At 44.3% G+C, this 26,862-nt stretch overlaps 1 protein-coding gene across 1 annotated transcript in view; it reads left to right on the forward strand.

Annotated features, from left to right (window-relative positions):
• LOC144819969 (cilia- and flagella-associated protein 337-like) overlaps positions 1-26,862 on the forward strand; it is a 235,564-nt gene that overhangs the window by 144,746 nt on the left and 63,956 nt on the right. The window contains exons 12-16 of the mRNA XM_078677647.1: positions 5,548-5,654; positions 12,904-12,989; positions 13,084-13,138; positions 18,807-18,852; positions 19,986-20,048. Of these exons, the coding sequence (XP_078533773.1) occupies positions 5,548-5,654; positions 12,904-12,989; positions 13,084-13,138; positions 18,807-18,852; positions 19,986-20,048 (357 nt within the window). The remainder of the gene's footprint in view (positions 1-5,547; positions 5,655-12,903; positions 12,990-13,083; positions 13,139-18,806; positions 18,853-19,985; positions 20,049-26,862) is intronic.

Below are 26,862 nucleotides of genomic sequence, written 5' to 3' on the forward strand. Positions count from 1 at the left end.
ACCAGCTGTATAGTGGCCATTCAGAGTACAAGCGTTTTCCTTGCTGTAGGAAAAAGCCAGGCATACCATGCAACGGAGCACTCCCTGCTTGGTGATGATTCATATATTGTAAACAACTAGAGAGGCGGCCCCCTGCCAAAGAGAACAGGGCACTACTAAACAGTAGAGAAAGCAATTTTTCCCCTTGGTATTGGGGTAACATAACAATTCAACACTCTCAGCTGTCATTCACACGGGTTGTATCGCATAGTAACATTCTCACTGAACAATATACCACCAAGTCAGAGATGTAGTGCTCAAAAGTTGTTTATTCAGCTTTTTTATAGATTAAAAGGCCTAGTTTTCCCCAAAGAGGGCTAACCTCTCATTTTTTTTTAAACACAAAAAATCTACAGACATAGGTGAAATATGAAATTCATATGCAACATACAAAGTTTAATTAAGCCAAAAGTATTATACAATTACTAATCAATAATTTTTTCCCCTTTACAATCATCTTTAAAATGTGGCAAAAATCAATCACAATTATAAACAACACACTAATATAGAGAAATATAAAATCAGGAGACCCAATCTACACAGTTGCTAAGAATTGACTGTTGTATTGATTGATCCAACTCAAAGCATCAAGTTGTAATTCAGGCCAGTATTACAATCATTATCCTTTCCTGAACTCTTGTGGTTGGATTCACAATTTAAAATGTTGTCGACGCGTTTCAGTGGTACGTTGTTTTTATTGAAAACCACCTTCCTCAGGACTCGATATTAGGGGAACTGAAGCTCCTTCAACCATTAATCTACATCAAAGTGAAGACACAGAGAAATTTTTTATTTTTTTTAAATGTCTGAAATCTACATCCAATGCCCCCCAACCCATAGTATAACTATTAATTCATTTTATTATACAGGGTGGGACAAAGAGAGAGATATATTTAAAAAAAAAAAAGACAGAAGACACATGCAGTACATTTCATATATCAACACTAGAATTTTTTTTATCGCTAGATCTCTAATCTCGATGATAGGGAATGGTGGTACCTCCTACCCCTCACAAACGGAGTAAAATCTTACCCTGACCAATTCACACTTACACATTGAAACCAAACACAAACTGGATGAAAAAATAGAGAAAGAGAAAGGGAGGAAACAAGGGGGAGGTGGAAGAATTACACATAACGCGGGTTTGCCACTCACCACTCTTGGTGTAGTGTTGCTTTTTAGATAACAATGGTAAAGATGTAATTCCTTTGATATTCCCAGCTTCCACTTATTATTTATTCTGGAACCATTTTTATATACTCACTGAAATCAAAAATGGGCATTCAATATACTTTTCAATTTTTCGAAATTATTGCTATATATTAGGTTTTTGATAGAGTTTATACGATCCCCCACCTTTCGTGTGGGAGTACTATTGTATAATGAGTTCCACATCAATAGTTTTAAAAAGTCTTTAAAACTTCCAGGAAAACTAGTTCTCCTGATTATCCTGCCACTGAGGGACTGTGCTCAAGTTTCCCATTTAATATGGTAGAATTGTGGCTAGCATGTGTTTTATATCTCACATCTGAAAACAGAAACATAACCGTTGATTTACTTATCATGTTTAGACCGAGCAGCTGGCTAAACGCATTTATCTAATCCATTTATAATTGCCGCATCTAGTAAACGAAAATGCGCTCTTGTTATTAGAAGCGAAAACCGGTTTTAGTATTATTTGTGGCCGGTTTCGAAATCTATTTGTTTAGGAAAAAGACTGTCAAAAGCGCGCTCTTAGCGAGCTGTTTGTATCCCCTTATTTTGCTCTTCACACTGACCGGGCCGAACAAGGATTTTAAACATGTTTGAAACGGAATTTATTTTTTATTGATTAGTAATGGTATAATACTTTTGGCTTAATTAAACTTTGTATGGTGCATATGAATTTCATATTCCACCTATGTCTGTAGAATTTCTGTGTTTTAAAAAAAAAGAGTTTTTTTTCTTTTTTGCAGAGATTTATATAGCGCCAACTAGACCCGAACCGAATCGGCTATCAGAGCGCTTTACATAGCACCAGTTACGTTACATGAGGACACACATTCATTTTAGGCATGGGCAGATTAAGAGATTTGCCCAGAATCACAGGAGGTTTTTGGCGTCGTTACCGAGACTCGAACCCAGATCCCCAGGTCCGAGGTCGAGCTTGGTGGCATATGAAAAGGGGGGGCCCTCGGCCCCCCCGCACGCATGGCGGCGCGGCGACCGTCGCCCCCCCTTTCCCCTCGTGGTCATTCGGCGGTGGGGGCGTGCCCTGGGGGGGTGCGGCCCACCGCCGATTGGCCGGCGGCCCTCCTGACCCGGATTCAATTTAGTGGGTCCGGGTCAGGGGGGGCGGGCGATAGGAGGGGCCATCCGGCCCCTCGGGAATAAGAGGTAGGGAGCGCCCAGGAGACCCCCTTGTCCCTGGGCGCTCCCTCGCTGAACGTTGTGCCCCGCGTTCGGGGCTTCTTTGTTTTCCCACCCACCATCCCTTGGAACAAAGTTTTGAGCAGTGTTATGTATGGTTTAATGATAAGTTTCGAAGGTACGGACCACAGGTGAGAGTGGGCTGTTGGTGTATTTTGTGATGCGTTTGTTTAGGAATTTTTCCCCTTTGTAGCAAAAGATGTGTGAAGTGAACTTTAGGCCTTTTTTCCCTTTGTAGCTATACGTTGATATTGTTATTTGGCGAAACATGAGTGAACCGAATTGTAATTTAATGCCATGTGTCGTTAGGCCTTTTTTCCCTTTTAGCTATACGTTGATACTGTTATTTATTAGCCAGTGTAGTTGTCCTTTAGAATTTTTTCCATAGGTCGTCGTATTTATTAGGTATGGGGCATGCGGTAAGGTCATTATCGGTGAGCACATATTTGAGGTCTGAGGGGGCGGGCATCATCCTATGGAGGTTCCCGCCCAGGGGGAGGGGCCTGCGGGCCACTCCCAGAACTCCAGGGGCAAGGTAATAGGCAAAGGAGCGCGGGTAGGAGTAGTTCACGCTTTCCTTAGGCTGGTAGCCACCCCGCGCGCGTGGACTCATGACGCCACCGGCGCAGAGTAAGGGCCCTCCTTTAGTGGGTAAATGGAGTTTAGGGCGTAGACCGGGCAACTCCCGGGGTAACACTGCGCATGCGCACTTCTAGGGGGGAGGCGCAGCTTGTAGGACCTGACACCGGTAGTGACCCTGCCATATGGCCAGAAATGTACAAAAATCAAGTTTAGGATGTTTAGTTTAAGCTAGGAACAACATGTATTAGAGTTTTGTTAAGGTCAGGCTCTCAAACTTGTTGATAACAATTGTATAACTAAATGTCCTGCTGATTTTTGTATTCATTGTTGATTATGCAATTAAAACCTTTTTTAATTTCATACTTTAATAAATACGGCCGGGCAACTAGCGCCCGCCTTCCAAAAAGTAAAACACGTCTCGTGTCCACGTTCCTGGGTGTTGGGTGCCGGAGTGGGGGGGAGGCGGCAGCTAGTCGCTGACCATGTTGGTCAGTGGGAAGGTTACTATACAGTACAACCCGAGTGAATGACAGTTGAGAGTGTTGAATTGTTATATGTTACCTCCATACCAAAGGGATCAATTTCTTTCTCTACTGATGATTCATGTATTGCAGACTTTTGTAGTTGTGCTGCGTACATACACTGGCAACGCATGTGTGCGTGCCAGTGTTTCCTTCCTCATCCAGCAGACTGAAACTGCGGATTGAAACATGTTTTCTCCAACTTTGGCAGTGATGCGACTCGTGGCATCTTTTCTAGCCTCGCTCTGCACCTGCTAACTTTTAAAGCCAATGCTTTACTCAGACAGGCAGGAAGGAAGATCCTGGCCTTTGTGTGACCCGTCCCCGGGCAGTGTTCAACATATAGGCCCCTCCCTACTCACTCACTTCCACATTCAAATACGAGGAGTGCGGCTGCCTCAGAACACCGAACCAGGCACTGGGCTAATGCTCACAGAAAAACAAGTTACAATGATTAGAGTGAAAAAAAGGTTCAACAAACCTGAGCCCAGTATTTTGGGGAGGGGGGGGCAGACATAAATTTAGCCTGGGCGGGCCCTTCTCGGCACCCCTTGGCTATGGCCCTAGGATGGATGACAGAGAAAGAATGGATGTGTTTGATGAATAGGTTTGAAGATGATTCTATAGTTTTGGATATGGATGGACAGACGGATGGACGGAATGGTGACAGACTGAATGTTAGATGAAAGACTGAATGGATAACAGAATGTAAAGGTGAAATGGCATGGGTGTCATCAACCCCCGTTTTAGCAGCTACAGCGGGAGGATGGTTTTTGATAGGCCTCTTCTGTCTCCAATGGCAGAAAAAGACTCCTATTTAACACAAAAGGGTGGGAAGGTAAGTGAGTGAAAGAATGGATGGATGTGTGAGTGAGTAAAATGGTCGATGGGTGGGTGATTTTATGGGACCCTGCAATAGTTCCCTCACTATAACTCTACAACAGTGCCCCTCATCTCCCCATAGCCCCTTTCTCACATGTATTTCATTAGATTTATAGCGCCTTTCCTACCAGTGTAGGCTGTCAGAGCACTTCAAATCACGCACACAGAGATATTGAATAATAAATGTGTAAATTAGTGTACAGAAAATGGTACATAAAACAAAGAGGATTACGAGGTGTAGGATTCACATGTCATCCATACTGGTAGGCATTTTTAAGAGTGCTTGGTCTGGAGGAGAACAAACTCAGGATTCAAAATGTAACACAGTGGTTAGGGTTGGCTTTACTAATAAGAATTTATCTCTACGAAGCAAACACTTTTTAGCAACAATACGATAATGAAAGACTGGGTAAAACTTAGTTTTCTAACATGTACCATGCAGTTTACATGCAGCTCTTTGATGGTGTTTCATAGCGCACTGCGCTGGATCCGATTGTAACTTATGAACAGCACAGTAACAAAAGAATCTGTGTTACAAAAGCAGTAACCCACTGAGCTATACATATAAAATACAGTTCATGGTGCACGGGTGCCTGCGTTGGCACTAGGCAGTCAATTGTGCACCAGCACAAAGGAAAGGACAGGGATGCATCGTATTGTTGTATGCAAGTAAAAGAGAAAGAAAGTGAAAAGTTGTAAGTAGTCAGCAACGAGTGATATTTTTGGCACTCTGACAAGGAAGTTGTCAGAAGCAACCTGTTACTCTATAAACTTCAGCAGAAGAGCTGTAAACTTTTTTGTTGTTTCAGTCAGCACCAGACTGAGTTCAAGAATGTGAAAAAGAGAGTTTGAGGCAGTTAGTGAATCAGTAATTTCTCCTAATCTCAGCTGCACTATTCAGATTTCTTTTGCATGGGCCAAGTCAAGTATTTCCAGTGGACTCTTAAAATCCTGAGGTCTGCGGCATATGCAGCTTAGTAATGTGCCTGCATTTTAAAAGAAGCATTCTCTACCTGTGATTCGAAAGAAACTTGTTCTACCTATGTTTTAAAAAAAATTTGCTCTCTGCCTGGTTTATTCTCCAGTGAGAAACATCCTCCCTTCTCTTTTCCAGGTTCTAAAACTGTGGGACCTTGCAACAGGACAACTCGTTTCCAAAATCAACGAGGTTCATGGAGACAGCGCTGTCACCTGCATGACCTTAAACCCCACGGGCACCAGGTATTTCAGCACCTGCATTGTCTCTCTGACTGTCAATGAACTTGACTCAGTTTAGAATACCGACTCAAGCTTCTTCTTCAGAAAATGACGGGCGCGTGGCTGATCTGCCCGCTGGCTAGTATTTTGATACATTGCCAGTTAATCTACATAGTTCTCAATCTCCTCAAGGTTAGTTGAGAAACGTGATGGAGTTAACCATCTTACATATTTGATCAGCTGCATGTCTATTCAACCTTGATTCTTGGGATTGATTGCCCCCTACCTCCCATGTTACACTGCTAGAGCTCTGCGTACAGCCCAGTGTCTGAGCTTCTGAGTTCCATATCAGGTGAGTGAAACATTGCAGAGTTTATTTTTGCAATATTTGCAAATATTTGTGGGAAGCTGCAAATTTGCAAAGTGTTTTTTCTTTGCCATGTGAGCTAAATTGGGACACACAGGACACTTTATGGAATTGGAGGTAATTATCCCACCAGATGAAATCAGAACCGTGGAGATTTTACCGGGTGTTATAATGATCTCATCTTCCCTAAGGATCACTCAAAATTCGGACAGTGTGTGGAAGTGCGACACCTACGTGTACCTTACAGCTGAAACTGTTGAAGAATATTCTACCCTATGTTATTTTGGAAGGGATGAAATTGTCTATCGGTGCCATAATTTACTCCACATTTAACTATGGTAACACTCTCTGTTGGGACAGGAATGTCTTCTGCACTCTAGGGACCCGATTTACAAAGGTAAACTAAGGCTCAAGGAAGACTTTTTTGGTATTCACAAAGGTAAATTACAACTAATAACTTTACTACTAGTAAACCTACTAGTATTAAAATTACTAGTAGTAAAGTTAATTAGACTAGTAGTAACTTACCTTTGTGAATTTACTACTTTTTGGTATTCACAAAGGTAAGTTACTACTACTAACTTTACAACTAGTATACTTACAACTAGTAAAGTTACTAGCAGTTAAGCTACTATTAGTAACAATACTAGTAGTATAATTACTATTAGTAATTTACCATTGGGAATACCAAAAAGAAGTACACATAGACTGAACTCTAAGTTTACCTTTGTGACTTTGGCCCTAGGTCTTCGTTGCGCTGCCCAAATTTCAGCCGTATGTGAGAGCAACCAGTGTACTACCATAGTACACTTGCTGCTCTCAAATTATATGCCTGGAATTTGGATTACTCAGGCAAGACCTAGTGTGTAAATCTGCCTTTATTAAATATCACCATCTTGTAATGCATGCTAACCCAGATTCACTCTTGATGTCCCTACACGAAATTTAGAAGGCTCACGACAACCTGTTGCATAAATACTTACTAACAGCCCAAAAAGATCTAGATTTTAACAACTTGACTAAAGCTCATCTTACCGATAAAAAAAATCATTTTAAAAAGGCTATTATTGACCAAAATGATAAAAAGAGACTTAGAAGAGCATGACCTTTATAATCATTTGTCCATCATACAAAATAAGCCCTATTCAATATTGTCTTAAGGATCCGATAAGAGGATCCTGCAGAAATTGCATTTTACCATCAAGATTTATGGTCCTGCCCATCAATGACAATAGATCCAACTGGAAGAACACAGCCATCGTCAGCTCCTCCTCCTTTGCAAGTATTAAACGGAGTCTATCTTGCACTTACTCTGCTGTTGCTCTGAATGTCATATTCTTCTCAAACTAATGATTTCAAAATATGACATATTAAATTGCACTGACATTTTAATATTCTGTTTTATCACCTGTAATATAACGGAGCTAGCTCGATTTGGAAAATATTTAAATATAGTGTGTAGTAAATGCAAGATTTTAAAGTACATTTATATTAAACTAATTATGCATTGATATAATTAAGTAGTTGTAGAGGGGAATTTAGGAATCACACGAAGAAGCTACACTTTTATGATATTAACTTTCTATGACCGTGTCATGAATCCTATGAGAAGTAAGCTTTGTACAATAAGGGAAATTGGCTAGAAATTGATTTAATGAATGGATCCAAATCCTAGTTAGTGTTTTTATAATTTTTTATGGACATTGCGCTACTTTATGTTTCTTATCAGGTTTTGTTTGTATAGATTTTAAGTAATCTGAACCAATAAATAATGTATTCATTCATTTACCTTTAGCCCTTTGTGCTGTACTGCCTGTGAGACTGGCATGGTGACTTTTTGTTTTGCACTGGCATCTCGCTAATGTACCATGTGAGCAGAAGCCTAGGCCAGTCACTGGGAATGAAAAGTCTAGAACCTGTGCAGGGCATTACTTTCTTCCATGCCATGGGTAAGTCAAATAAAGCAGTGGTGTCAGTCCACCATGTTTTAGCTTTTCCACATTTATCTAATGGCTGGGTGAATGTAAAGTTCATTTTCAAGAGATATCCTTTCTAAACCTTTCTTGCCATAGCCTTGGCTGCCTTCACCTTCCTCTCATTCTCTGACTGGTTCAGGAGGAGTCCTTTTCTTGATTTCTCAGAAAATGAAGAATAGTTATTTTTTCTACAATGTGTTCATGCTTTCAGCTTTCACAGGGCTGGGGTTGTGCTCTATAAGAGTGTGTGGATCGATGTGGAGACAAGAAAATAGTAGCGATCTCTGCTATAGCTCTGGTAGTGCCTCCACCGCTTCTCCGAACTCTGGTACAATGCTTAATTTGAGCTGGTGGTTGCCGGTGATGGGCATGACACTCATTATGGGAGGCCATGACCTATTTATGGTCCTCAGAATTTGACCCAGAGAAAGAGAAAGGAAGACAGAAAGAAGAGAAAATAGAAGGATGAGAGCACAGCGACAAAGAAAGCAGGGAAGAAAAAAACCTGAAAGAGTGAGATGAAGAAACAGTTAATTCTTTGTGTTGAAAGAAAGAGACATGAAGTGGAATCAAGATTAGTCTGCCTTGGTATTCTGCAATTCTGGCATTTGACAGCACCGGCAGTGGGCTCCTAACAAAACATTCTGGGCCCGGCATTTCTGTTTTTTAAAAATTAAGAACTACACTGGAGAGTGGCCAGAGGGCAACAAGGCATCTCAGAGCCTGGTCCTGCCATCCAGAGCTTTTCTCTACCACAAAGTGAAACGTGAAGGCAATTAGGCCTTTTTGTGATCGGAATGAACTTTGATACACATGAACAAAAGTCCTGGCTATCACTGGGACAGTGCAGTGCTGGTCAGTGGACCACCAAGCACCTTCCTCACAGGAAGCAGAAGCAATCCAAATGACCCACTGGCAGCAGAGACTAGCAAAGTGCAGGATTGTAAGAGGACAAGACAGCACCCCTACCTTGAGTTCTAAACCAATCGTAGTGTCACAAAAGGGTCTCACTTCCATGTGAAGACAAGGACGGTGAAAGGTACAATCACATTTTAGCTGAGAAACAGAGGTAACATATTTGCTGATGAGATGAGCGCCTAGATGATTGCAGTAAAACCACTAGGTACCGGACAATGACCAAGGATTTACATCCAATTAAACTCTGGGCTGGGAAAATCGTTTAAATAGAGGAGATTTGTTTTGAATATCACTGTCTGTCTCGATAGCAATAAAAGTGGAGAGCATGTGATACTTGGAATGGGCAGGGGATGGGAAACTCTGGGCTTATATAGGTTGGTAGGCACAGTCCTCTGCCAAATATGTGGTTGACTATTTAGTAGGCAGATATTCCAAAGTGACTTTTTCGTATTCAGAACCACAAAAAAAACGAAATGACCCTCACACACTGGGAGAAAATTATTTCTCAGATCCATTAGATTTTTATTTTTCAATAACAAACTCCCAAATTGGAGTTTGTTTTTGAAAAAACAAAAAACTGCTGTGCTGGAAAATTGAACATGACACCTGGACAGCAAAACCAGCTAAACGTCAGTTCATTGAGCAGAGCTGCTTTGTTCCCCCAAATGCTAAATATGCTTTATGTTTCGTTCATAATAATATACATAAAATGTTGGTTAGTGTGTATATTTGATGTGGTGCCGAAGCTAAAAAATCCTGCAAGAGAGCTCAGAGGACTGAGTATTTGTTTGGAGACCTAAAGATGGCTGGTTTTCCACTCAAATATTCATCTTCCTGATGATAATGCAAACGCTTGCCATTTAGCTGAGTAATAGTAACATAAAGTGTCCAAGCAGCTGATGCTGTGGTTGGTGGTGGGGGACACTACATAAGTAGTAATTGTGAGCATATTAGTGTAACCTGTTCTTTTACGTCGAAAAGGATGTGCTCAAGAACAGAGCATAGAGACAGATGGCCAACTAATCTGCTAAACACCAATGGGTCTATTTACAAAGATTTAACGCTGTGTTTGCATCACAAAAGTGACACAAAATGACACTTAGGGGCTTATTTACAAGCCCCTTGCGCCACCAGTGCGTCACTTTGTCCCATCTTAAAAAAGAGACAATGGCTGCGCCAGGGGCTTGTAAATAAGCTCCAACATATTTTTCCCCGATTCACTTTCTAGTGTAAAACCTGTTTTACTAGGGAAAATCACTTGAAAGTAATGCAAAGCAGCACATACCACTGCTTCGCATTACTTAGCGCCAAGGGGGCATTCCGTGGGTGGTGTATGGGGGCATACCATGGGTGGTGCATGGGCTTTCCCACCACTCAAGGTTTCTGTCGCTAAACCCTATTTACTTAAAAAAATAGACAAGGATTAGCGTCAGAAATTAGTGCCCATTTCAGATAGGTGCCATAAAGTAGAAATGCTTTCTTTCTCGTTTAATTTCTGACTTTGCATGTGTGCTGCACTGTACCGCAGGCATACAAAGTGGGGAAAGGTTTGAAGTTAGTCTAAGCATAGTATTTTGCACTGGAAGGATACCCTGCCAGTACACAACCTATACTAGACTCACGGAGACACCCTTGCACTATTGTGCGAAGATGTGTCCGTTGCGTACAGCCGCACATTTCTGCGTCGGCGTTAGGGAGAGGGGAGGACAGTGCCATTTTTCTGTAAATATTGCGTTGTCCTCTCACTTTCTCAAGTAGCGCATCATTTGTGGCCGCTGCACTGCGCTGCGTGACAAACTTGTAAATCTGGCCCCTAATATTCTGTTATGCTGCTGACTTCAGAATTTCCGTTTCCGACAGTTTCATTTTAAACTAGATGCGGTTTTAAATAGCAGGGTGTGCTTCGTGTTCTCATTAGCAGACTTGGCATGAGTAACACTGCATAGGAATAGTTGGTGCTGGGGGGGGGGGGAGGATTACACCAACAAAACGGCACATGCTTAAAATAGAATGTTCTTCTCTCACCGTGGGCGTCTCCTCTGTGCCACGTAACCCGAGACCTGTCATTATCCGCCAGCCTCATTATGCCTTCGGTATCATTGCCTGTGTCTTCGTAAATGATGCCAAATAGGCTTTTGTTGAGTTTTTTTTACTCAAAAGCAATTTCACAGTATCTAAATGTACATTTTAAATACACGCAGATTATGCACACGGGTGCATTAACTTGGGGTTGCACATATAAAGACTTCTAGGCTATCAGTGCTCTGGCAGTATCATACACCACAGGACCAGGCATGAAGGGGCTATTTATACATATGAGTTGCATAAGCATCCCGGGGCAACTACATTAATTAGCGCCGAGGATCAGTTGTATGTTTGCAACCTGTTTTGTCCTTAGTGATAAAGTGAATAACGTTCTTATTTCTTGCAGAAAATCCTTTCTCTGTTCTAGACAGGGCCAGCACAGCAATATAAACTTTTACACCAGGGACAATAGTGTTTAAAATAATTTTCCATGAATTCTGCTGGTGCTAGATTACAAGAAATTGAGAAAAATGCTTTACCCTTTTCAATACTTATAAATATTTAAAGTTTTTTTTGGCAGAATACCGTCTAAAAAATATTGAGCACCAGATTATCATAGGCAAAATATGGAGTACAAAATATGGGCACAGTAGGTGCATATAAGTAACTATTGATTTACTATAGCATGAGGTGAGAGGGTAATATTCCTCTAGGTGGGTCCAAAAAGCACCCCTGCACTTGTGGACAGTTGTGTTACGCAGGGCACAAGTCCTAAAAAAAGAAATGGGAGACTAATCTCGTTAGGCAGTATGCAAGTGACATCACGGCACGCGACATCACAGCGCGCAACATCTTAGCGCATGACATCACACATAGCATCACAGAAATGTGCATCACAGAAAGTGGCATCACAGGCCATGACTTCACAGGAAGTGCCATCACAAGTAGTGACATCAGATCTAAAGCCCTCACATATATGTTTAGCAGGTCTATCGAGTATATTTCAGCACATTGTGAGGATAATAGCACAGTGAGCTATGGAAAATGATATGTGACTTCTACACCTTGCAATCCCCCAGTTGTATGTACCATATACTGTACATTCATTTACAAACTTATATAACTTATTGTACATGTAATATGCATGTGTTGATGTAAAGCGCTCTGACCCTGCATTGGAATGAGTAGCCCAATACAAGAAAAAATATTGGCACTTAAATTATTTCAACGCCTCCTCAGGGGAAGTAAGCTCCATATAAATGCAATTTACTGTGTGTAAATACTGGGAAAGACCAACACATCTGATATTCTTACAGTGCATGAAGTGCTAACAAGGTGTGAGCCTTTGTTTTCCCTCAGCTTCATTTCCATCTAGGTGTGAGGCTCCTGACTGGTCCCAGCAAAGAGACTTGAACCAAAGGAGGCTTAATGACCCCTCAAATTCGGCCTTTGTTATGGGCCCAGCAGGAGTCTTGTTGCAGATGGAAAGCAGACAACGGGTAGGTACTGCTGAAAGTGTCTTGGTGTTTGGAAATTACCCCGGGACGAGTTCAGCACATTATTCAGTGGGGCCCAAATTCTTGGCAGGGTGGACGGCGTTCACCCTGTGAAAAAAGTGGGTGGACACCATCCACCCGCGTCGACCCTTGACTCGTGTCCTGTTGTTATGTATGATGAAAGTGTGTGATTGCGTATTAATAAACCGTACGAGGCAATCAGTTTTTGACAACCTGGGCAGAGCATACTGTTGGTGCAGCAGGTGGAGCGCACCAAGGCCCAGACCGCTGAGGGGCCCATTGAACTTTGACGATTGCTGAGTTTAACTGTCTAAGCAGCAGCCAAAAGCCTAATTTTCCTTGTTTTTATTCTTGCACGAGGGACCACGACACCCTCGCCACGCTACTGAACTTAGGCTTTTCAAACTGCATTCTCTACACAGACTGACCCCCAGGCATGTCTCAGCCTCTCTTAATTGTTTTATTTCTAGGCTGGTCACAGGGGGCAGGGATGGCAGTTTGAAGAAATGGGATTGCAGCCCGGGTGCCATTCGCCACACACAGACCCTGAAACAAGGTAATTTGCGTGCTCACTGCCATTATGTCTTATAGATGACTGGGCAGGACGTTTCATTACTAATCTATACATTCATCTTCATTTACTTTTGCAGCCAGCTCCATGGATGAAGTTGGCGACTGCACTTATGGAGAAATATGCAATAACAGGTAAGGTTTGAGGCTGGTATTTATAACATGCTCAATGCCATCGAGTTATTGGGACTGGTGCGGCTCACTCTTCTTTGATTATACGAGCATGTTCTCTGGGAGCCGAGTGGACCCCTCTTATATATGCTCCTACCTCCCCCTTTTGATTGACGAAGTAATAACATGTTGCCAGTGGATTATTTTGCTGACGCGTTGGCATGAACAGTGAGAATGCAGATAATGTAATGAGGGAATGAAAAGCATCACTCACGTCTTTCCACTGTGTCTCAGCATTGCCTCTGAGCAGAGGTGGGACCAGTGCTTAATTTGAGCTGGTGGTTTCCCGTCCTCGACACCGGCACTTAAGTGTCAACAACGGTACTTCTGACAGTCTGCCACAAGGTGGCGATGTCTGGCTAATGTAGAGATGACCACAACAGTCAATTATTATTTCAATATACATTAAAAATGGCTATTACCTGCCGCCCAAGCAGTTCTTAAAGCTTTGGGGACCTGGAATAGTGTGAATTGACACACACGTACGAGTGTGATGGTTAGTAGTTGTATTGATTCATTGGCAGCATGGCAGGCACAATGTGTGGTTCATGCTACAATGGCCTCCTGATGAGAGCCCCAGCACTCATGTTTTTGACAAATTAAGCACTGGATGGGACACATTAATTTCCAATGTTCACTCAGTCTGTGCATCATTTTTGAGGTTGCATTAGATGAGCGGTACCTACCCTACAGCAGGAGGGCCGGATCCAGGTCCGGACTGGCCGTTGCGGGCACCAGGCAATCCACTGGTGCGCCGCAAGGGTGGGCGCCGGTTTTGCAGCCGTTTTGTTACAGGGCCGTTTATGCAGCATAGCTGCAAAATCGGCCCTGTAACAAAATCAGCTGAAAACCGGCACCGGCAAAGAGCTCGGTCGCACCCCCAACCTCCCCCCAGGGGGCCGGCGAGCACTTTGCCGGGGCTGGTTTTGGTTCCCACTCCGGCGCTGGCAGGATTCATGCCACATTTTCATACCTGCATATGTTACATTATCATCCAACAAAGCTAAATCAAAGAGCTGGGATAGATCCAGTCCTCTTGAACCTTGTTTGAAAATCCTGCTATTAATGTGTGATAATTCAATGACAACTCAACTGGTGGCTGTTAAGAAGTGGTATTTTGACCTGAAACTACACCGAGCCTATGGATTCCTATCACACATGACACCGACCGTAAATAAGTGAAGGTGATAAATATACAGACCATAGCTCAGCCCTCGAACTTAAATAACAAGTGTTATTATTACAAAACATGATGGCATTCATTGTAGCAAACATAGAAGGATAGAGCAAAATAAAATATTCCTGAAATGTTTTTCTACTGCTCCACTTCTACCTCGCCTTTCACTCTTTGGAGCATTCTGTTTTGTCGCACCTGGGCTTTACAAAAACAAGCACTGACAACACCAACAGGTCTGGCATTTGCAACCTGGTACAATGATTAATTTATTTTCTTTTTTATTGATAACATATGCCACAAAAAAAAAACGACACAATTTAAATATCAAAAGTTTGTACTAATAATGTTAAATATAAAAAACATATTCACCAATGTGTCTTTTTTTTGCGTACACTAGAATAAATCACCACTTTACTAACCAAATTGCAGATTGTTATAATGTTACAATCTTACCTAAGCAAATTACAACAGCAACTTTTACATTGTTGGCAAATCCAATAGATCGAATTTTGGCAGGTTGTTGTGTTAGTAATTTAAAAAAAAAAATCATTTTTGATTGCGAGCGTATACCACAAAATAAATAGGAAAAAAGAAAACAAACCACCACCTAAACATGTATGCCATATGTTTCCAATAAAAATGTTACTTTTACAAAAAAACATCAAGTGATGTGGCTATTTTATTAGTGATGTTCTTTTTCAATAACGAGCCTACCAGCGGCTCCATACTTTTTTGTATTCTTTTTTGTGAAGGAGACACAAACAAACCACAATGTAACCAAGCACTCAAATCGCAATCAGGTACAGTGTTGCAATGTTACTTAAACAAACCACAACAGTAACAGTAAAAAAAAACAGATGGAAAATAAATCCCCATCCTACTGGACAGCGAAAAAGTGCAGCTTTACCCACCGCCAAATTAGGATGGCGGTGGGTATCGTGGTGGACGCAAAGTCAGTCCGCTGCTTTTTCACCGGTGGCATTCGTTACGATTGCCTGCCGGGCAGAGCAGGGCCACTAATATGGTGGCGGTGCCTTGCAGGTTCTGTCCGCCATATTAGGATCAGGGTATTGGTCACACCTTTCCCTGGTGGCAATGCCACCGTGGAAAGGCTGGTAGGGATTGGCTTTGGGGGCCCGTTGCGGGCCCCCACTGTGACGGGGTGGGGGGAGTGTGCACTGCAGTTCCATGCACCAAGTGGCAGGCACCGTGTGGTGCCTGCCACGTGTTGCAGGGAAATGCTTTGCAGGCTCTTTTACCATTGCTGACGGTGCTGCAGCCAGCAGCACTGTCCGCACTAGTAAAAGGCTAAGTTGCGCCCACCAGTATGGCTGACGCATCCTAATTGCACTGGTGGGACCGCCGCACGTCTGGCGGGCGGTTCCATCACCGTTATGATGGCCCATATACACAAACATTTTCTAGCTGCTAATGTATCAGTTTAAACATACTGAAATCCAAGTTAATGGAGTAATGAAGTCATTGCAATTAACTGCCAGCTCGACCAACAGTTCTCTCTCTATGAAAATGTGATTTTGGAACATCATAGCAATGTGTCTTCTTGACATATTTAATTTTTCACAGGGGGACACCTGGTTAATGCACAAGAAATGGCTGTATCCGAACAGTGTATGGGGTCCCATATAAACATATATTGTTAAACACTTTTATGTCAATGTAAACATACCAGAAAGCCTAAACTCTAGTATTGATTCTTTGTTGTATTTAGTCTATACAGGATCAATTTCTTGATTTTAATGCCAATTTTTGGCATACAAGGAAAGTTGGAGAAAGGGCAATACAAGTGTCACAAAAAAGGGACGTAAAGGACGGCAGATACCTATTGGTCTATACTCATACCTTCTTTTGTCAGTATTAAACAGACAATATTCCAACAAAAATAGTACATGTCAGTAGAAATATGCAGCTATGTACTTCTTGTACAGAAAGGTTATGACTAATAACAATGGTTCATCTTCATAATTATCTTAAGCAAATTATTTGAAGGCTAATGCATTCTGCATAATACGTATATATCTTCATTCATTTATGCATATAGACTAGATTAAAATGAAATGAACAAAACCATCTAAGTGGGGGGGCGGTGGGGAAACAGGTGCACCAGTTCTAAATAAGGCATTGGAATCACGGCTTTAGCAGGGCAGGCCAGTGTTGCACCAGCCTTCTGGGCACCTACCACAATTTCCCAAGATAAAACGTGGATCCAACAAGTATGAAACACACTGGACAGATGCATCACTTATGACCATTCATCCACCTCAGGCTGGCACTCAACAACACAACTAAAGAAAGAAGACAAAAGTATGCATGTCACTAGAATCTAGCTCGCTACTTTGATCTCGACGCCAGATGGCACAATGGGTTTCATCTCAGAGATGTGTCTTAAGAATCAGACGTATCAGAATATTGTCTGGCATAAACCTAATATTCTAAAGATTGTTGATGTAGAAATTGCTCATTGTAACTAATAATAGAAAATCTACACCCACAGGATGATTTTTTTGAGGAAACATCCTTTAAAACGCAACTTTTACCACGCAGTGCCTTTACGACGCAACTATTACAACGCATGTTATTACACCGCATAGCGCTGAGGGGCGCTCTAGGATAGGGAATAGATTTAATTTACTATCCAACACCTTCCCTACTATCCACGGGGACTGGAGTTGGAATAGTAAATTAAACTATTCACTATCCGGCACCCCTTAACGCTATGCGTTGTAACAGCATGCGTTGTAAAAACTGCGATGTAAAGGCATGCGTGGTAAAACCATGCGTTGTAATGTCATACATCCTCTTTTTTTAATGAAATTCAAGATATGATATTCGTGTTGTAGATTATATTCTGACATACATACAATTGGTTATCTGATACTAACTATTCCATACAACACACAGCTGACCTTATGGATCAAGCACACTTGGTGGGGCCACAAACCAACATCTAAGTGCGATTTGAGAACCTTCAACAAATAAATAAATAAATTGCATAAGCTAATGTATTATTATTTGCTTAGAAAATACTTCTAAAAAATAATATTACTCTATAACGCTTCATTGTCTACAGGATAGTATAGTTTTTAGGCTGCAAAAGTGAATAATATGTGATACAAGTCTTACTCCTAAAGATATATTTCAAATTTTAATTTCAATTGTGAATATTTAGATTTGAGTATCCGTCTTAGCATAAGCCTCAAAGTATTAGGCAATAACTCCTGTATTCGAAGCTTGTTTGTTTTGTAATAGGGAAGATTTAGGTCTACCACCTCGGGGTGATTGTTCGTTGAGGTTCCAGGAGATTACACACCTGCACTGTGCTAGAGTCTCCCTCTGAAATCTTCTGAAACACAATGGGTGAGATTTACCATTTTTCACGTAGCGCACTGCTGCAGCAGCAAAAGCTACACTGCATGAAAAGGAGAGCGCTCGATTTATGAAAACAAGGCACTCTCCTCCCCACTCCCTTGCGGCGGCGCTGAAATCAGCTGCCGTCAGCCACGCAGACACCTTTGCACCATGTTGCAAGGGTGTCTCTGTGAATCGAGAATAGGTTTTGTACTGGAAGGAACATTTCTAGAACAAAATACTATGCTTCGACTAACTTGAAGCCTTTTCCCTCGTTGTAGTGTGCTGTACAGTGCACCACACATACAAAGTCAGAAAAGGAAGGAGAAATGAAAGCATTTCTCCTTCTTTGTGCCTACTTTAAAAGGGTGCAGTTTTCTCAGCGAAACCCTGTTTACTTTGTTTAGTAAATTGGGTTTGGCGTGAGAAACCTTGGGTGGTTGCATGAGAACACCCATTCTCCACCCATGGTATGCTCCCTTGGAGCTAAGTAATGTGAAGTAGTGTAGCGCTGCTTTACATTACCTTCCCATTATTTCCAGCGCTAAAGGTGTTAAGCACTGGAAAGTAAATCGGGAAAAAAGATTTTGCACCGATTTGCGCACTTATGTGACGCAAAAAGGGCATACAATCATTGTAAATCTCCTCCTTAGTGCTAAAGTCCCAAAAGCTTGAAACAATCCCTACATGGTTAGGTGCAGCACACCTCTTTTACTTTCAGTACACTTTTTTTGTTTAAACCGTTTTTGACGTTTCTAACATTTTGTTTGCCATAGATAAAGGAATTTTTCACATTTTGCCTAGAGCCCTTATATTTGTTGCTGTTGCTGACTTTCTGTTGTAAACTGAAGTGGGCAAAAACAGCTATTCCAATACCTTCCTCAGTAATCAAAAATAAAGGTGACCCAACGGCCGCGCACGGGGCTTGTAAATAAGACCCTATGTTGCTTGTGGACATCCCTGGGCAGTGTGTTAATAAAAGAAGTAAAGTGTTGACGTGCTCGATTGTTGCTAACTTTTTAATTGTCTTTGAAACGTTCCTCATAGCCCAGTATTGGTAGTAATGTTTCTTCTTTCCTATTTTAAAAGGTACATCATATCAGTTGGCTGGGACAAAAGAATCCACATCTTTCCTGTGAGTGTTTAAGAGAATGTTCGGTTCACTTTCAGTAGTATTCTAATGGCAGCACCAAGCTCAGTACGGTTTTAGGCTTAGAATTATGGGTAATCTTCGTTCGCATGGGGATGCTGCTCGAACCAAGTGGTCTTAATAGTATTCTAAAGAATTTATACAGAATGGTCTATTAGAACACTGGAAGGCCGAGAGCTCCATTGAGGACAATGAAGTGGTTGAGGACCAATCACTGCCAATATGGAGCTTCTGCTGCATTCCAATGCTTATATTTCTCCCTTTTTAATTTAGAACATTCTACTCTGACAAGATAGGCTTTTCTGATAGCATTATGAAATGAATGAAATGAAAATATATACTTGGTATAGCGCATGGCTACCCCAAGGCATCCCAGCGCTTAGACCTGAGTAACATCGCCATCACTCATTGGAAAAGAAAGGTTTTTAGTTGTTTCCGGAACATGAGATGGTTCGGTAGGAGTCGGATTATCTCCCTTCCCCCTTGGGCTATACCAGCTGTTAAAGTTCAATATAGGCTCACACTAAACTCAAGTTCATGGCCTTTAGGAAACGGAAAAGCCCTTGGTAGAGGGAAATACGGCTATGATCAGGAGTGGACGGAACCTGCAGAGGTTTACTCTGTGGAATTCTGCTGAGTTTCATAAAAACTCTGCGAGATTCCGCAGATTTCTGCAAGCGGCGAAATGTTGGTACATTGCGCTGCTCGTGCTGATTTCCAGCTCCGGGAGCCTGTTTTGTGCTGTAAAATCAGAACATGAAGGAGTGCCAGCACTATCAGTTTTACAGAAGGGACCGCACAAGCATCTGAGGCTCCTTATGTAATACAATTGTGCCCCAGAAGGGCACAAAGTGGGGGCACACACCTGTTGCACCATAGGGCACAATTTATAATATGACCCATAATTGTCTGTTTGTTACAACTGTGTACAAAGCTGTTGGGGATCATCGCAGGCGTGTCAGACCCCCAGTATGACCTGTGAGTCTACATTCATGAATACAGTCCAGATGTAGTCCATGACAAAATAATTTGTCACATAGCTGAAAATCTTCCATTTCAGTTTTTGGACTTGAAAGCTCTCTTAGATATGCATAAAATAATGTTCTTTTCCTCCACAGGACCAACAGGATGAAAATGCGTCAGAGAGGCGAAAGTCACAATCAGAATGGAGCAACAAGATGGTAAGAAACACACATTCACTGATAACCTTTTTTTTATCAGACTCTGGTCCTGATTTAGTAAAGGAAAGTCTTATATTTTCTGGAGGAAGTGCTAACTACTGAGGAGGACTGTTGCAGGAAAATAGTCAATACTAACTCCAGCTGGAAGTGCATAGATATTGTTCTACTCTACTTGTAAGCCGTATGTTATAAAAGTGCAGCACATAGAGAATGCAGCCAAGGATCCTTCACATGGGCTGAAAACATTCTTGTCAGCACAGGCCACTTCACGAGGTAGGCATTCCTGTCTAAAGATTAGGAAGTCTTAATCATAGTCAGTGACCCGAGGAAAAACGTTTTGTTCACTAAGTGTTGCCCACCTGGCTACAGTCAGGCGGCAATGTGGAGGCATCAAGATCAGGTTTATATGATCAATGTTGGTTCTGATAGAGGCAAGGAAAACCAAAACAATCCCTTTTCACCTCCAGAGTGATGTTTAGATGGAACATTTTAACAGAATATTTCTGCATATGTTGGGTTTGCTGAAGTCTAACTGGAGTACAAAAGGGGGTGGTGATGGACGGAGCATCTGAACCAATCAAACACTCACACCCAGTCAAAAGATCTGGGTTTAATCCATCACCGTTCTTTAGCCCACTCTGCCACTCCAGTTCAGACATGGCTATATGCAAATCAGTCTGACCCTGTGCCTCATGGGAACAGTCCAGCCCGAACTGCCAAGCCATGCCTTCCCTGGACCGGAAACAAGCTTCCGAGGACCGGTTTCTGGCATTCCAGCCGTCTTCAGCCCGGCTTGCTTGAATCCTGTGGCAAAGTGAGCAAGGGACTCACGTCTGAGCATACCCTGCCACACTTATGGCGGCCAAAGCAGTACAAAAGGGGGTGGTGATGGACGGAGCATCTGAACCAATCAAACACTCACACCCAGTCAAAAGATCTGGGTTTAATCCATCACCGTTCTTTAGCCCACTCTGCCACCCCAGTTCAGACATGGCTATATGCAAATCAGTCTGACCCTGTGCCTCATGGGAACAGTCCACCCCGAACTGCCAAGCCATGCCTTCCCTGGGCCGGAAACAAGCTTCCGAGGACCGGTTTCTGGCATTCCAGCCGTCTTCAGCCCGGCTTGCTTGAATCCAGTGGCAAAGTGAGCAAGGGACTCAAGTCTGAGCATTCCCTGCCACACTTATGGCGGCCAAAGCAGTACAAAAGGGGGTGGTGATGGACGCAGCATCTGAACCAATCAAACACTCACACCCAGTCAAAAGATCTGGGTTTAATCCATCACCGTTCTTTAGCCCACTCTGCCACCCCAGTTCAGACATGGCTATATGCAAATCAGTCTGACCCTGTGCCTCATGGGAACAGTCCACCCCGAACTGCCAAGCCATGCCTTCCCTGGGCCGGAAACAAGCTTCCGAGGACCGGTTTCTGGCATTCCAGCCGTCTTCAGCCCGGCTTGCTTGAATCCAGTGGCAAAGTGAGCAAGGGACTCAAGTCTGAGCATTCCCTGCCACACTTATGGCGGCCAAAGCAGTACAAAAGGGGGTGGTGATGGACGCAGCATCTGAACCAATCAAACACTCACACCCAGTCAAAAGATCTGGGTTTAATCCATCACCGTTCTTTAGCCCACTCTGCCACCCCAGTTCAGACATGGCTATATGCAAATTAGTCTGACCCTGTGCCTCATGGGAACAGTCCAGCCTGAACTCCCAAGCCATGCCTTCCCTGGACCGGAAACAAGCTTCCGAGGACCGGTTTCTGACATTCCAGCCGTCTTCAGCCCGGCTTGCTTGAATCCAGTGGCAAAGTGAGCAAGGGACTCACGTCTGAGCATACCCTGCCACACTTATGGCGGCCAAAGCAGTACAAAAGGGGGTGGTGATGGACGGAGCATCTGAACCAATCAAACACTCACACCCAGTCAAAAGATCTGGGTTTAATTCATCACCGTTCTTTAGCCCACTCTGCCACCCCAGTTCAGTCATGGCTATATGCAAATCAGTCCGACCCTGTGCCTCATGGGAACAGTCCAGCCCGAACTGCCAAGCCATGCCTTCCCTGGACCAAAAACAAGCTTCCGAGGACCGGTTTCTGGAATTCCAGCCGTCTTCAGCCCGGCTTGCTTGAATCCAGTGGCAAAGTGAGCAAGGGACTCACGTCTGAGCATACCCTGCCACACTTATGGCGGCCAAAGCAGTACAAAAGGGGGTGGTGATGGACGGAGCATCTGAACCAATCAAACACTCACACCCAGTCAAAAGATATGGGTTTAATCCATCACCGTTCTTTAGCCCACTCTGCCACCCCAGTTCAGACATGGCTATATGCAAATTAGTCTGACCCTGTGCCTCATGGGAACAGTCCAGCCCGAACTGCCAAGCCATGCCTTCCCTGGACCGGAAACAAGCTTTCGAGGACCGGTTTCTGGCATTCCAGCCGTCTTCAGCCCGGCTTGCTTGAATCCAGTGGCAAAGTGAGCAAGGGACTCACGTCTGAGCATACCCTGCCACGCTTATGGCGGCCAAAGCAGTACAAAAGGGGGTGGTGATGGACGGAGCATCAGAACCAATCAAACACTCACACCCAGTCAAAAGATCTGGGTTTAATTCATCACCGTTCTTTAGCCCACTCTGCCACCCCAGTTCAGACATGGCTATATGCAAATCAGTCTGAGCCTGTGCCTCATGGGAACAGTCCAGCCTGAACTGCCAAGCCATGCCTTCCCTGGACCGGAAACAAGCTTCCGAGGACCGGTTTCTGGAATTCCAGCCGTCTTCAGCCCGGCTTGCTTGAATCCAGTGGCAAAGTGAGCAAGGGACTCACGTCTGAGCATATCCTGCCACACTTATGGCGGCCAAAGCAGTACAAAAGGGGGTGGTGATGGACGGAGCATCTGAACCAATCAAACACTCACACCCAGTCAAAAGATCTGGGTTTAATCCATCACCGTTCTTTAGCCCACTCTGCCACCCCAGTTCAGACATGGCTATATGCAAATCAGTCTGACCCTGTGCCTCATGGGAACAGTCCAGCCCGAACTGCCAAGCCATGCCTTCCTAGACCGGAAAATAGCTTCCGAGGACCGGTTTCTGGCATTCCAGCCGTCTTCAGCCCGGCTTGCTTGAATCCAGTGGCAAAGTGAGCAAGGGACTCACGTCTGAGCATACCGTGCCACACTTATGGCGGCCAAATCAGTACAAAAGGGGGTGGTGATGGACGGAGCATCTGTACTGGGGTGAATGTATGACATTGTTCTGCATTCTGTCCATCAACAGTTGTTTTGCATTTGTCACCCCGAGTGGGTTGGGTATGCTCAGACGTGAGTCCCATGCTCTCCACACCACTGGAGTCAAGCTATCCTGGCTGAAGACGGCTGATAGCCAGAAACCGGTCCTAGGATGTTGATTCCGGTCCAGGAAAGACATGGCTTGGCAGTTCGGGCTGGACTGTTCCCATGAGGCACAGGGTCAAGGCTGATTTGCATATGGCCATGTCTGAACTGGGGTGGTGTGGAGTGCAAAGAAACGATGGATTTAGGCCCAGATCTCTGTACTGGGGTGCATGTATGACATTGTTCTGCATTCTGTCCATCAACTGTTCTTTTGCATTTGTCCCCCCGAGTGGGTTGGGTATGCTCAGACGTGAGTCCCATGCTCTCCACACCACTGGAGTCAAGCTATCCTGGCTGAAGACGGCTGATAGCCAGAAACCGGTCCTAGGATGCTTGATTCCGGTCCAGGAAAGACATGGCCTGGCAGTTCGGGCTGGACTGTTCCCATGAGGCACAGGGTCAAGGCTGATTTGCATATGGCCATGTCTGAACTGGGGTGGTGTGGAGTGCAAAAAAACAATGGATTTAGGCCCAGATCTCTGTACTGGGGTGAATGTATGACATTGTTCTGCATTCTGTCCATCAACTGTTGTTTTGCATTTGTCACCCCGAGTGGGTTGGGTATGCTCAGACGTGAGTCCCATGCTCTCCACACCACTGGAGTCAAGCTATCCTGGCTGAAGAGGGCTGATAGCCAGAAACCGGTCCTAGGATGCTTGATTCCGATCCAGGAAAGACATGGCCTGGCAGTTCGGGCTGGACTGTTCCCATGAGGCACAGGGTCAAGGCTGATTTGCATATGGCCATGTCTGAACTGGGGTGGTGTGGAGTGCAAAAAAACGATGGATTTAGGCCCAGATCTCTGTACTGGGGTGAATGTATGACATTGTTCTGCATTCTGTCCATCAACTGTCCTTTTGCATTTGTCCCCCCGAGTGGGTTGGGTATGCTCAGACGTAAGTCCCATGCTCTCCACACCACTGGAGTCAAGCTATCCTGGCTGAAGACGGCTGATAGCCAGAAACCGGTACTAGGATGCTTGATACCGGTCCAGGAAAGACACGGCTTGGCAGTTCGGGCTGGACTGTTCCCATGAGGCACAGGGTCAAGGCTGATTTGCATATGGCCATGTCTGAACTGGGGTGGTGTGGAGTGCAAAAAAACGATGGATTTAGGCCCAGATCTCTGTACTGGGGTGAATGTATGACATTGTTCTGCATTCTGTCCATCAACTGTTGTTTTGCATTTGTCACCCCGAGTGGGTTGGGTATGCTCAGACGTGAGTCCCATGCTCTCCACACCACTGGAGTCAAGCTATCCTGGCTGAAGATGGCTGATAGCCAGAAACCGGTCCTAGGATGCTTGATTCCGGTCCAGGAAAGACATGGCTTGGCAGTTCGGGCTGGACTGTTCCCATGAGGCACAGGGTCAAGGCTGATTTGCATATGGCCATGTCTGAACTGGGGTGGTGTGGAGTGCAAAAAAACGATGGATTTAGGCCCAGATCTCTGTACTGGGGTGAATGTATGACATTGTTCTGCATTCTGTCCATCAATTGTTGTTTTGCATTTGTCACCCCGAGTGGGTTGGGTATGCTCAGACGTGAGTCCCATGCTCTCCACCCCACTGGAGTCAAGCTACCCTGGCTGAAGACGGCTGATAGCCAGAAACCAGTCCTAGGATGCTTGATTCCTGTCCAGGAAAGACATGGCTTGGCAGTTCGGGCTGGACTGTTCCCATGAGGCACAGGGTCAAGGCTGATTTGCATATGGCCATGTCTGAACTGGGGTGGTGTGGACTGCAGAAAAACAATGGATTTAGGCCCAGATCTCTGTACTGGGGTGAATGTATGACATTGTTTTGCATGCTGTCCATCAACTATTGTTTTGCATTTGTCACCCGGAGTGGGTTGGGTATGCTCAGACGTGAGTCCCATGCTCTCCACACCACTGGAGTCAAGCTAGCCTGGCTGAAGACGGCTGATAGCCAGAAACCGGTCCTAGGATGCTTGATTCCGGTCCAGGAAAGACATGGCTTGGCAGTTCGGGCTGGACTGTTCCCATGAGGCACAGGGTCAAGGCTGATTTGCATATGGCCTTGTCTGAACTGGGGTGGTGTGGAGTGCAAAAAAACGATGGATTTAGGCCCAGATCTCTGTACTGGGGTGAATGTATGACATTGTTCTGCATTCTGTCCATCAACTGTTGTTTTGCATTTGTCACCCCGAGTGGGTTGGGTATGCTCAGACGTGAGTCCCATGCTCTCCACACCACTGGAGTCAAGCTATCCTGGCTGAAGACGGCTGATAGCGAGAAACCGGTCCTAGGATGCTTGATTCCGGTCCAGGAAAGATATGGCTTGGCAGTTCGGGCTGGACTGTTCCCATGAGGCACAGGGTCAAGGCTGATTTGCAAATGGCCATGTCTGAACTGGGGTGGTGTGGAGTGCAAAAAAACTATGGATTTAGGTCCAGATCTCTGTATTGGGGTGAATGTATGACATTGTTCTGCATTCTGTCCATCAACTGTTGTTTTGCATTTGTCACCCCGAGTGGGTTGGGTATGCTCAGATGTGAGTCCCATGCTCTCCACACCACTGGAGTCAAGCTATCCTGGCTGAAGACGGCTGATAGCCAGAAACCGGTCCTAGGATGCTTGATTCCGGTCCAGGACAGACATGGCTTGGAAGTTCGGGCTGGACTGTTCCCATGAGGCACAGGGTCAAGGCTGATTTGCATATGGCCATGTCTGAACTGGGGTGGTGTGGAGTGCAAAAAAACGATGGACTTAGGACCAGCTCTCTGTACTGGGGTGAATGTATGACATTGTTCTGCATTCTGTCCATCAACTGTTGTTTTGCATTTGTCACCCCGAGTGGGTTGGGTATGCTCAGACGTGAGTCCCATGCTCTCCACACCACTGGAGTCAAGCTATCCTGGCTGAAGACGGCTGATAGCCAGAAACCGGTCCTAGGATGCTTGATTCCGGTCCAGGAAAGACATGGCTTGGCAGTTCGGGCTGGACTGTTCCCATGAGGCACAGGGTCAAGGCTGATTTCCATATGGCCATGTCTGAACTGGGGTGGTGTGGAGTGCAAAAAACGATGGATTTAGGCCCAGATCTCTGTACTGGGGTGAATGTATGACATTGTTCTGCATTCTGTCCATCAACTGTTGTTTTGCATTTGTCACCCGAGTGGGTTGGGTATGCTTAGGCGTGAGTCCCATGCTCTCCACACCACTGGAGTCAAGCTATCCTGGCTGAAGACGGCTGATAGCCAGAAACCGGTCCTAGGATGCTTGATTCCGGTCCAGGAAAGACATGGCTTGGCAGTTCGGGCTGGACTATTCCCATGAGGCACAGGGTCAAGGCTGATATGCATATGGCCATGTCTGAACTGGGGTGGTGTGGAGTGCAAAAAAACGATGGATTTAGGCCCAGATCTCTGTACTGGGGTGAATGTATGACATTGTTCTGC

Source organism: Lissotriton helveticus, chromosome 2_1, assembly GCF_964261635.1.
Source record: "Lissotriton helveticus chromosome 2_1, aLisHel1.1, whole genome shotgun sequence".
Taxonomy (NCBI): Eukaryota; Metazoa; Chordata; class Amphibia; order Caudata; family Salamandridae; genus Lissotriton; species Lissotriton helveticus.